General features: G+C 37.1%; 1 protein-coding gene across 1 annotated transcript in view; it reads right to left on the reverse strand.

Moving 5' to 3' along the window:
• The window catches only part of dars1 (aspartyl-tRNA synthetase 1), a 38,795-nt gene extending 27,858 nt beyond the window's left edge, over positions 1–10,937 (reverse strand). Inside the window, exons 1-6 of the mRNA XM_079821082.1 lie at positions 10,750–10,937; positions 6,791–6,893; positions 6,038–6,067; positions 5,248–5,305; positions 4,464–4,556; positions 1,199–1,301 (exon numbers count right to left, since the gene is read on the reverse strand). Coding sequence (XP_079677208.1) covers positions 1,199–1,301; positions 4,464–4,556; positions 5,248–5,305; positions 6,038–6,067; positions 6,791–6,893; positions 10,750–10,772 — 410 coding nt within the window. The 5' untranslated portion in view covers positions 10,773–10,937. The remainder of the gene's footprint in view (positions 1–1,198; positions 1,302–4,463; positions 4,557–5,247; positions 5,306–6,037; positions 6,068–6,790; positions 6,894–10,749) is intronic.
• Positions 10,938–12,160: the final 1,223 nt, after the last annotated feature.

Consider the following 12,160-nt stretch of genomic DNA (forward strand, 5'->3'; position numbering starts at 1 on the left):
ACAAGCATGATATTTTTCGTCAAATATACTTTCAAAAAACTTGTTTTAGGAAGTGTGTGCTTGCTCTCAAACAGAATTCCAGGTAAATATTGCAAATGGGCATCTTAGCATAAGCTAATATTGATCAACATTACTCTACAACATTACAAAATATGCCACATCATTATTTTAGATATTTCTGTTACTCTAAAATATGTTTATTAACAGGTACATAAATTAAAATAATGAGGTATTTAATAGAACAATTTGAGTGTTAAACATGCTGCAACAATAGTCAAAAAATTGCATTTTATGTGGCAACTAGATTATTTCATTAACATCCCCTAACGGACACTCTCCAACGTAACGGTTATGTTACTCCACTAACATTTACGTAATACAAAGAGAGAGGAAGTTTTTCTACCGAACGCAAAATCTGCTCCAGTGATCTGCGATGTGGGGAAATGCTCATCTAAGATTTCTGCTGAGGTGAAATCTTTCAGTTAGATAAGAAATAACCAAGTGCACAGATATCAACCAGGACCCTTTGAGTCAAGAACAATTACATTAAAATGCAAGCAAAGGGAAACAAGATCAGCAGTGTAAGAAACTGGAAAGGAACTCCCCAGACCACAACACCCTTCCTAATTCATGACTGATAAAGTGAATAGAGTTTAGCCTCCATTCAATACTGCATGAGCAAACAGAGGATGTTAACAAGGTTAACCAACAAACCCTCTGACCCCCTTAAAAGACTGGAAGTGGTCTTGAAAACAAAGTGACTTGTCTACCATATATCTGATGAAGCATTTTCAAACTTTCACATTTCCATACAACCAGACTGAATCGATAATAAACACGAAACTAAAATGGATCCTCACGTGCCACATTGTGTGAAACGAAAGGTTTCAGTGTTGTATGTTTGACTGAATTTTGGTTCTATTGTCCCACAGTCCTCTATTTGACCTTAAACCCAGAGTCATTCATTCAGACCAGACTTTTAAGTAGATCCCTGTCTCTCTGATGCATCTACTGTTTGTTGTTTTAAAGGGAATGACCCATTTCGGTGTTGAGGGAAAGCTGCTTCCGACTGCAAAAATGGAGCTTTTGTTCTGAAGTGAAACTTTATCGATCGCCACTTAACATGGTAAAATGGAATGAGTCGCCAGGACTTCACTTTTCCCACCATTGTTTGACAGGAAACATAGCCTATACTCACTTAGCTGCAAACTTGACCATCTGCTTGCTCGCACGATCTCCCACGGCGATCAGGGCCTGCACGGTAAACTGCTGGTGACGCAGGACCAAGAAGCACTGTTTCCCTAGAGGAAAAACAACCATAAACCATAAACACACCTCAACGTACATTAAAACCAGGCAGGTACTATGGTTAAAATGTTTTGTTTTTTTTGTTTTTTTTAAAAGAAATTAATTTTATTCAGCATTACTCATTATCCAGCCTTATTCAAGCATTAAACTGATCGAAAATTACAGTTAAGACATTTACACATAAATGCTGTTCTTTTGAACTTTCTATTCATCAACGAATACTGGAAAAAAAAAATCAGTTTCCAAAAATATCAAAATATTTCAAAAATATTAAGCAGCTCAACTGTTTTCAACATTGATAATAATAAGAAATGTTTCTTAGCTCCAAATCAGCATATCAGAATGATTTCTGAAGGATCATGTCACACTGAAGACAGGAGTAATTATGCTGAAAATTCAGCTTTGCCACGAATAAATGACATTTTAAAAATTGAGATAATATTACACAATTCTACTCTTTTCGTTTATTTTCGGTCAAATAAATGCAGCCTTGGTGAGCATAAAAACCTTTGACCCCAACATTTGAACGGTAATGTACCACACCACAACACAAACGCAACGTTAGAGGATTCTTCAAAGTATGAGCAATATTAATAACACCACCTCAAATAATATCATAGTAATAATGTTCCCACTTTCACCATCCAGTCCCTAAAGGGATCTCACTCTTGCATGAGTGCATCACATTATAATATGCTTTGAAAATGCCATTTCATGTGTCTTTACAGAAACTAACACGTTCACAGTTAGTATATGGTTTCCGATTACAAAACCAGAATTACAAGAATGAGTGTATCAACAATAAATATTAACCAAATACTTGAGAATATTTTATATTTAGACCATCAAAGACACCTCTAACAAACTAGGATTTAGGTCTGAGATTATTGTAGAGCAGGCTGGTTCAAAGCTAGTCAAAAAAGTTAAATAAAAGTACCAAATTTACCAGCACCAATCAGCAGACTGGACATCTCTTTGAAAGACACAATGTACGTAGTCCTGACTTGTCACCAAATTGCTATTCAGACACCTTGAGAGTGAACAAACTCCGATTTATGTAAACCTGACACGGACCAGGTCAAGATCAGAGACCACCCAGACTCTTTGAAGTCCCCCTCAGTGTTCAGAGCCTGACAGACAGTTAAAAACAGACCCTTCATCTGAGAGCAAATCAGGATGTTGTTGTGATAAAGGACATCCTTCAGCCCAGAGCGCACTGACAGAATGAGGAAAGCTGGAGGTTAAAGAATTCTTGACATGGAAGTTGTCCTGGAAGGAAATGTTAATGATATAGCCATAATACATGGTTTATTCATTACTGCACTCTTAAAATAGGCGTGTACCTGCGGACCCCTCAGACTTGGATTGTGTGGGCAAGACAGAGGTCGGGAAGCCACAAAGTTTCACTTAAGCTGAGGGTTCAAATGAACAGTTTCTATAAACGTCATTTATTATCAACAAAACGCAACCACAGGAAGTACTGTAGTCAGTTTTGTAGTGAAAATGGCCACTATTTTCATAAGCCTTCGTCACCATTGCAATTCATCCAAATACAAATTTGGCAAAGATAAGGGCACCCATATCCCCCATGGTCTTCATCACCTGCATTAATCACAGGTGTGGAAAATTGCAGGATATTAACAATTTTTGTCATAATAAATCATGACTATTATTTTTGCACGTGCATTACATGCATTGAGAAACATAAGAAAATAAGTCTACATTTGAAGTTGAATACTAACATAGAGCTTACTGCATTCTGTGCATTACAAATACATTGTATACTACAAAAACAGTATGAAGTATACAACGATAAATGTTTCAAACAGTAGTATGCTACGACTGTTGCATGTTAATTTAATGGAGTAGTTCATGTCAGAAATAAAATTTCAAGATAATTTACTGGGGGGTGTGGGGGTGAGTAAATGATCAGGAAATTTTAATTTGGGAAATAACTACTCCTTAAGCAAATAGAGTCCAGTTTTCACTTTTAGATATAAAAAAAATACATACATTTCATATTTTGAATCCAACTTTATGCTAAAACATCTCAAAATCCTTCTACGTTCAGATCAAATAATTTGGAAAACATGTTTAAAACTGCCACTCTCAAAGTGGAAGGAAATTTTGGGTGCACTCCACTGTGGCATAAGCCAATGTAGTGTGCTCTTGTGTGTAATATAATATAGTGTGCTCTTGTATATGTAGTGCGCTCTTGTGTGTAATATCATGTAGTGTGCACTTGTGTGTAATATAATGTAGTGTGCACTTGTGTGTAATATAATATAGTGTGCTCTTGCTCATATACTGAATACTCTGTTTATTCAGTGAGTGGTAACATGTTATATGTTGTTTTGTATTGTTAATTACATTTTGTATAAAAATACCTTCATTTTTGTCAGTCTGAAAATAATAAATCAATAAAGAGATCCTAATAGTGGTTGATATTACTTCCTGTTCATTCGTCACACTAAGAATGGAAAGTCGAGGGCATTCTGAGAAAATGTATTCACATCCATATTTTGGTATGCAGGAAAGTGCAGTCATGTTAAACTTTTGTGGGCAAAGAAAGTTCATTGTCCATTATCAGCAGTGTAGCGATGGATGGTGAACCACTTACTCAGAGGTCACTTCCAGACTAAGCAGCTTTATAGTGGTTGTGTGAGCTTGCCTGCTTAAATATAATTTAAAAATTTAATTCAATGCAAAATCCACGTGAAGAAATGATTTGCCTCATCTGAAATTCCATATCTGGTGGATTCCTGTTGAGATGACTGCATTTTGCTCCACTGAATTTTACTGTATAGGTAAATGTGACTGCATCCCAAGTCATCTGGGTATTATATAACTTTTGAACCTTTCCAGTATAAATGCTGCATTCTCTAACAACAGTATGTGTAGTATGGTAGGATGCTGTTCCAAATCTTTCATTACATTCTACAGTTTCAGATGATACAAACCTATTTTGTATGACCATACAATGACCATAATGACTTTAGTGACTTTAACTGAAGTTTTTATTAATGCAATAATATGTCAGTAATGTCAAATAACAAACCCTTGAGCTTTAGTAAGAGCAGCTTCCACGTGTTGAAATGAATTGAGCAACACTTACAACAGCAGATGAGCTTGTGTAATATTGAGGAGGAGTTTACCTTTAGCTCTGCTGGTGTGAATTCTGGCACGCACCCAGATCTGCTGCTCTGCCTTCTCGGGTGTCAGGTCCTGGACACGCACCAATGCCCTGTCTGCCTCCATCCAGGAGAGAGAGAGAGAGAAAGTCTCAGAGAAAAGACATCAAAGAAGACAGGCCTCCCCCCTTGTACACAGAGCCCCACAAAGACATACACTCGGATTACAAAGCCACCGGGAGGAGGCTAATAAATATGAAACATAACAAGCCCCGTCTGAAAGGTGACCGTCACGTGAATTCTTCTCCGTTTTGACAAACCCAGAGTCACCCTGGCTTCGCTGACTCACGTTTTGACTTTATTATGAGGCAGCGGAGACGGGGCGGTCCCGCTTAGCCCCAGTGAAAGTGCTCAGGGCGTTTGGCTGATCCAGAATCCACCCACATGAAAGCTTCGTCTATCTCTGCCCGAGAGCAATGCTGGTGGGAGACGACTTTGTTCTGCAGCAGCAGAGCTTAAAAATTCCCAGCCGGACAGTTGGGAGTAATGTCACCCTAACTCCTCATTCGAGATTTATCTCATACTATTATTCAAGACTATTATGTGTGACAGCGAGGGGAGGAACATCAGGGAGAGCTGAAGGGGACGTCAGCGAGATCCCGAAAGCTTTATATTATCTCTTAAGCTTGAAGACATTCCTAATTATCATTCTACGGCAAATTTTGCACTGGGAAACCTGTCTATCTTCATCCTGTGGGAGCGAGATGCCCTCCTAAATCTCCACTTAAAAACTGAGAAGGACACTGACCCAGTTTCTGCTGGGACTGGACCATAGGACAGATCCCATAACGATCCTTGGCAAAGTCCTGAGAGGAGAAAAGAAGACAGGAATGGTAATGAATTTTAAAGGGACAGTTCAGACAAAAAAAATTTTATTCTGTCATCATTTATTCACCCTCATGTCATTAATCCATATGATTTACTTTCTTCCCTGTTACACCAAAAGAGAACGTTTGAATGGGTACTGAAGCCTTCAAGTTTCAAGAAAGACGCAAAAGTGCCAAAGTATCATAAAAGACGTCCATATGAGCAATATATCCCAGTCATTACTGAAGTCGAATACTGAAAATCATCCACTCCAGTAAGCTTCTAATTTAAGAACCTTGTGATTGGATCATGGATCATCAAAGAGTTGAATGGGAGAACAAGATCAATTCAATTCATGAACAAATCTTTCAGACTGTTTTTGTGACCTGGATCAAACTCAAAAGACTAATTTGTTCATGAAACTAACATTAACAGGGTTATGTTAAGATATTCAGTGAATAATAGCTTAAATTGGTATGTTCCTCAAACAAAGAGCTCATATGTTTTCAGAAATTACTCATTTGGACCACTTTTATGGTGCATCCCAAAAAATATTCTAGTCCCCATTCATTGTAAATGCATGGGGGGAAAGCGACCAGTACATTCTTAAAAAACAAATCTTTGCAAATAATAATCGTAATGGGTTTGGAACACCAAGAAGGTGAGTGCATAAAATAAAGTAAAAAATGTAATGTGAAATGTGATATTCGGGATAAGTGAGTGGTACTTACATCCTCATCAGTTTCCTGCTGCTCTGTGGCCTGAATCAAAGAGAGGAACTCATTTCAATAAAACTTCAACAGTAGAGGGAAAACAGACCCTCAGTAAAGGCTAACATCAAGATAAAACACATGCTGATTATTCTGTAGAAAGGCAAGCACTGCAAGTTCACAAACCACTTATTACTACACGTACACTAAAACTAAGAGTTCTAAAACTGAAAAAATATTTATATATATAAGAATGATTTTACACATTTGTTCTGCTCGTGTTTCATAAATGTACTTGAGTGTCAATCACTTAAGCAACATAACATTCCAGCGGACAAAAGAGAACTCGGTTTAGTTAGGACTTCAAGATTACAATATTTGAACATCAGTATCATTTGGTGCCTTGAACTTTTTTTTATTTACTTATATATTTATTAAATGTATTATTTTTATTATTTAAATATGCTCTCCACTGTGACAGTATATTTGTTTGCTACAATCCCTCTGTAAATGACAGCCATTTTTGTTTTATTCATTCTTTAATAAAAATACATTTTAAAAATAATTATTTTAAAAAGCCAGAGCAAACAGTACTCATCCTCATAGCCTCCATTTCACTCTCTTCAAATGAAATAAGCAAACAAAATAAGCCAGATGGTTGATTTGACTGTTTAAAATATTGGGGGAAAATGTTCTGAATGCAGAAACACCCTTTTGTTCGAGCATACAAACAGATTTGTAAGGACAGGAATTGCAAAACAATAGAAGCCTCACCAGCTTGGCCTGTTTCTCTGCCTTCTTCGCTGCTTTCTCTGCTTCCTTCTGCTGTTTCTTCAGGGCTTTCTTGGACTGGGCCTGCTGCTCCTCTTCGCCAGCTCTGAAACAGGATGACAACAAAAACAGCTCTGTCAAACCTCCATCTACCTTTTTTTAGCTTCCTTCCGGGAAGCTTTTCTGATAGAAGGGGGAAAAGCATTCCAACCAGCAGTGTCCCGCTGACTTTTTAAATCGCTGTGTCTTTCATCAATTGTTTCAGCATGCCCGAAAAAAACAACAGAGGCTAAATTAAACTTTCATCAGTGATGTTTATTTGTGCTCCTGTGGTCTGTAGTCCAGTTATAGCAGTACAGGAAGTGTGATGTCTGTCTACTACAGTAACACACGTTTTATCACTCACGCGATATGACTGTCCCATACTGTAACAATGGACTAGGCTGGGAGTAGGCCTACCTGAGAGGAAGTGGCAGCAACGATTGATAATAATAAAAAATTATATTTGCATTTGATTCATATTGGCAAGACTGATTCTTCAGTTCATATTTGCACAAATTATCACATCTGCAAAAAGTAACATGGCTAATAGTGGTCAAAAAGATGCTGATAGTGTCAGATTGCACTGAATAATCCCATATATTTATATAGCCCAAAAAAAACCTTTTTGTACTGCCAGTGCCAGGTGTAAGGTATTTTATTCACATGTACGTTTTTTTAAAGAAATGAACACTTTTATTCTGCGAGGATGCAATCAATTGGTCAAAAGTAACAAACAGTAAGGCATTTATTTACACATATCAAGGTTTTCAAAAAAATATTAATCAGCAGCACTACTGTTTTAAACATTGAAAATAATAAACGTTTCTGAGGATCAGATCAGCATATTAGAATGATTTCTGAAGGATCATGTGACACTGAAAACTGGAGTAATGATGCTAAAAATTCAGCTTTGTCATCACAGGAATAAATTACATTTTAAAATATATTATAGAAAATATTACAATTAATTGTAATACTATTTCAAAATATTGCTGTTTTATTGTATTTTTGATTAAATAAATGCAGCCTTGTTGAGCATAAGAGACTTTCAAAAACATACCCCAAACTTCTGCTATCTGTGATAAAATTGAAAACGTATAACACACAAAATACATCTTGTTTTTTTCCTGGGCATTTCATTCACTATTAAATTACATCGGGGTTATTCCGTGCCAACTCAACCAAAGGTTACCATGTTTTTTTCTGTATAAAGACAAACATATATAGTGATGAAAGACAAAATATTAAATTTAACAGATGTATATTTACTGAATAATCCACTATTTTGTAGAGAGGGGTGAAAATTACAATCTCATTTTTGGAGGCAAATTTTTACAGGGTGTAAAAATAATTTTAGAAAGATGGCAGCATCATTATTTTATTTTAACACAGAGATTGGTGTGTCTGTTAGTAAAGTTTACTTTAGCAATCTTCGTTTCATTATATGCCAACAGTGACAGTTCATAAATGTCAAAAAGCAGGTCCTGTGTTTTTTGCCATCTTTGCTGCCATCTTTCTAAAATCATTTTTATACCCCTCTAATTTGGCTCCAAATCTCAGGTGGCAATTGTCATTTTGACCCCCTCTACAAATTAATGGATTACTCAGTAAATATACATCTGTGACATGTCTAGCTTCACTATTTATGTTTGTCTTTATACAGAAAAAAATATTAACAAAATCAAAAATTTGAGCCGGGGAAGTTTGAAATCTGAAACACAGACACTAGCTTATTTCCGCTAAATGATGATGTGACAAGAAATAAACTTTTTTCTTTCTTTTTTAACACTTATGTTGATGCTGTTTGTCTTGGTATTAAAAAAATGTGATCAATTACTCTGAAAGTACTTCCTTGTTGGCATTAAATTAGTCATTAGGTTAGTTCAGACACTTGGCTGACCAAGTCCATTAACCAAGTGAGTCCAACATTTACCGAGACTTCCATCCATCATTAGTTAATATGGCAGAGATGGATTACCAAGCAGTACAACTGTTATTTAAAACCAACACAATTACACTAAAACCTCAACAATACGTAAACTTATCACAGGGCATAGGCTAATGGAAATGGCATGCCCCTGTGATCTCTATTACCATTAAACTCTCTGCATATAACACATGGTTTCCAGCTAACATGGCCGACCAACCACTTTAAACACACCCGTTACTAATAACTCATTTGCTAAATTTAAATTCAGTTCACCCTCTAAGAATGTTAAATATGCCATTGCAATGAAAGGCACCATTTAATCTGAAACCACAAGAGTAACAGGTGGTCAACAGCATAGGCAAGACAAGCCCATCCTCCACCTTCAGACATTTAACAGAATTTTGTATTACACTAATTGCTCCAAACAACAAAACAAAAAGAAACTATGAATCCAGTGCATAGTCTTGCTCTTTATCCAACTCTGATCTACAAAGAACCCCCAAAAACAGCAGAATCCGGGCAGGCGACCATATGGCAGCCCTCGGGCAACACAGGATCAAGTGCCTGTAGTACACACAGTGCTGCAGAAGTTTAAACAAAACAGATCTGTGAATGTCTTCCCAAGCACTACCGCTGCCAACAAGGCAAAAATGGTCCAGCCGCAGGCCTCTACTGAGGCCTCAACCGTGCCAAAGTGGGCAATAAACAACCCCTCTCCCCCCTCTACATTATGCATTAGCACGTAATGCAGCAGAGGACATAAAGCTCCACAGTGAAGGTATGAGCAGCACGGAGAAGTTTTCAAGGGAATTCACGGATGACCGTCCACCAAAGCATCGCTGCAATTTCTGCTCACAGGAAATTGGAAGCACTGGGGCAGATAGAAGAGAATGAGAAGGCTGCCGATAATTAAAGGCCTGTGCCAGATTTGGGGTTATGTATTTACACAGAAACACAAGGCCCGGGGAAGAGCAGGGATATAAAAATAAGGGTGGAGCTTTCAGATGCCCTATACACCACTCCAGACAGCAGCTGTTATCATACGACTCATCAAATTACGGTTTATATATTAAACCATAAACAGTATTGTCCACGTAACACTGCTTTGGGAACTGTGTAGCATTATTATAGTAATAATCTATAATAATATTTAAACTGCTAATAATAAAAATGAAAAGATCAACGTATTTGAAGTTTGCAATTACAATTCTGTGGTCAAAAGTGTGGTTCTTACTTTCACTTTGTATTTCAAATGCCACTTTCACTTGGTTTTCTGAAAGGTAAAAGCAGGTCATGTTGGATTCCAAAACCTTTTTATCAATTGATTTCTGTGATTTTCCAACTTGATAGGCATTTTAAGAAATCCTATTATATAAATTGCACATGCATACTTTTTTTCTCCATTGGCTAGCTATATAACCGTTTAAACGTTTGGGATTTTTTTAAAGAAATTAATACTTTATTCTGCAAGGATGCATTAAATTGATCGAATGTGAAAGTAAAAACATTTACAATGTTACAGAAGATTTCCATTTCAAATAAAAGCTGATGTTCTTATGAACTTTCTATGTATCAAAGAATCCTAGAAAATGAATCACGGTTTCCACAAAAATATTACGCAGCACAACTGCAAGAATGTTTCTTGAGCAGCAAACCAGCATATTAGAATTAATTCTGACGGATCGTGTGACACCGAAGACTGGAGAATAATTATTCTTCTCTATATCCCCAAATAAGTTACTAAGACTAGATACTTCATACCTAAAAGTTACCACTGTTGCAAAAAGGTTATCTAATATTTATAATGTCCTGTCTAACTTCACCTGTCATAATTTAAAGAGACTATTCAGCTGTCACAGTTAAATATCACTAAACTGCTGATGCAATCAGCTGCAACTCTATTAGACTCAGCTAGCAGCAAGGCAAGCTAATAAATGCATTGATCACAAATACTAAACATCCGACGGAAACAATGAGATTGGATTCTCACCCTTGTACATTTTCTTTAGTCATAGTTCAGCTCTGATCGGATGTAGTGAAAAAACACCACTGGATATTTAAAATTTAAGTTGTGTTGGTGTGCAATGACAGCCACTGGGAACGCTGGACATGAGGAAAAGAGGTGGGAGTATTTTCGCTGTTACACATTCACAACTTCCTCGCCAATCCGTGTAGAACACGCTTCCACAGAAAAGGTTCCTAGTTACTGTTTTATCCGCACGCGCTCTCTTTGTCCTCTTTAGAGCTCCTTAGTTCGTCCAAATAAAATAAAGGTGAAATAAAGCATCATAAAAAAAATCTACATTTTTTTTTATTTTGTGTGCGTGCGTGCGCTCGTGCGTGTTGTGTCCTGGTAAACCCTACCTACATTATGATTACACAATTCCCCCACAAAGTAATATCTGAAATATGGTGTGTGTGTGTGTGTGTGTGTGTGTGTGTGTGTGTGTGTGTGTGTGTGCGTGCGTGCGTGCGTGCGTGTGTATGTGCGTGCGTGCGTTCGTGCGTGTTGTGTCCTGGTAAACCCTACCTACATTATGAGTACAAACTTTCCCCACAAAGTAATATCTGAAATCCTTGTCCTTGTGGGGACATTTTTGGTGAGGAATACAGCTTATAAATCATACTAAGTGATGGTTTTTTGAAAATATAAAAGTGCAGAAAGTTTTGTATGATGGTGAATGGGGTAGGGTTAGTAGGGGAAATATACAGTTTGTACAGTACAAAAAACATTATGTCTATGGAGAATCCCCCATAACATGAAAACCTGGTATGTGTGTGTGTGTGTGTGTGTGTGTGTGTGTGTGTGTGTGTGTGTGTGTGTGTGTGTGTGTGTGTGTGTGCGTGTGTGCGTGTGTGCGTGTGTGTGTGTGTGTGTGTGTGTGTGTGTGTGTGTGTGTGTGTACTTGTTTTTATATCCCTGTGGGGACATAAACCTGAATGCACACAGATCATGGGGACTCAGAATGAGTTTTTTTTAACTATTTTTTTTATTTATTTTTTATGTAAGCATGCCGAAAGTTTTCTGTTTAGGGGTAGGGTTAGTGTAAGGGGATATAAAATACAGTTTGTACTGGTAAACCCTATATTATGAGGACACGGCTAGGTTATAGGGCTGTAAAGTCTTTCAACAGCTATTGGTCACAGAAGGTCCTGATACAGGAAGTTGCTTTCCTGATCTCCCAGCCAAAACATTGTAAATTGAATGGTACATTTTAAGTTAATGGCAAGAATAGGAAATACAGTCTAATCATCCTTCTGAGCAAAAAAGGTCCATGTACAGCTTTATTTGATCGAAGCTTTTACAGATCGAAATAACCAGGTTGATCACATTTCTGACCATATTTGAGATGCTTTTAAAGCAAAAACAAAAAATGTACTTTAGTTCTTTCAAACTGAGG

Source organism: Gobio gobio (assembly GCF_949357685.1).
Source record: "Gobio gobio genome assembly, chromosome: 7".
In the NCBI taxonomy this organism is placed as follows: domain Eukaryota; kingdom Metazoa; phylum Chordata; class Actinopteri; order Cypriniformes; family Gobionidae; genus Gobio; species Gobio gobio.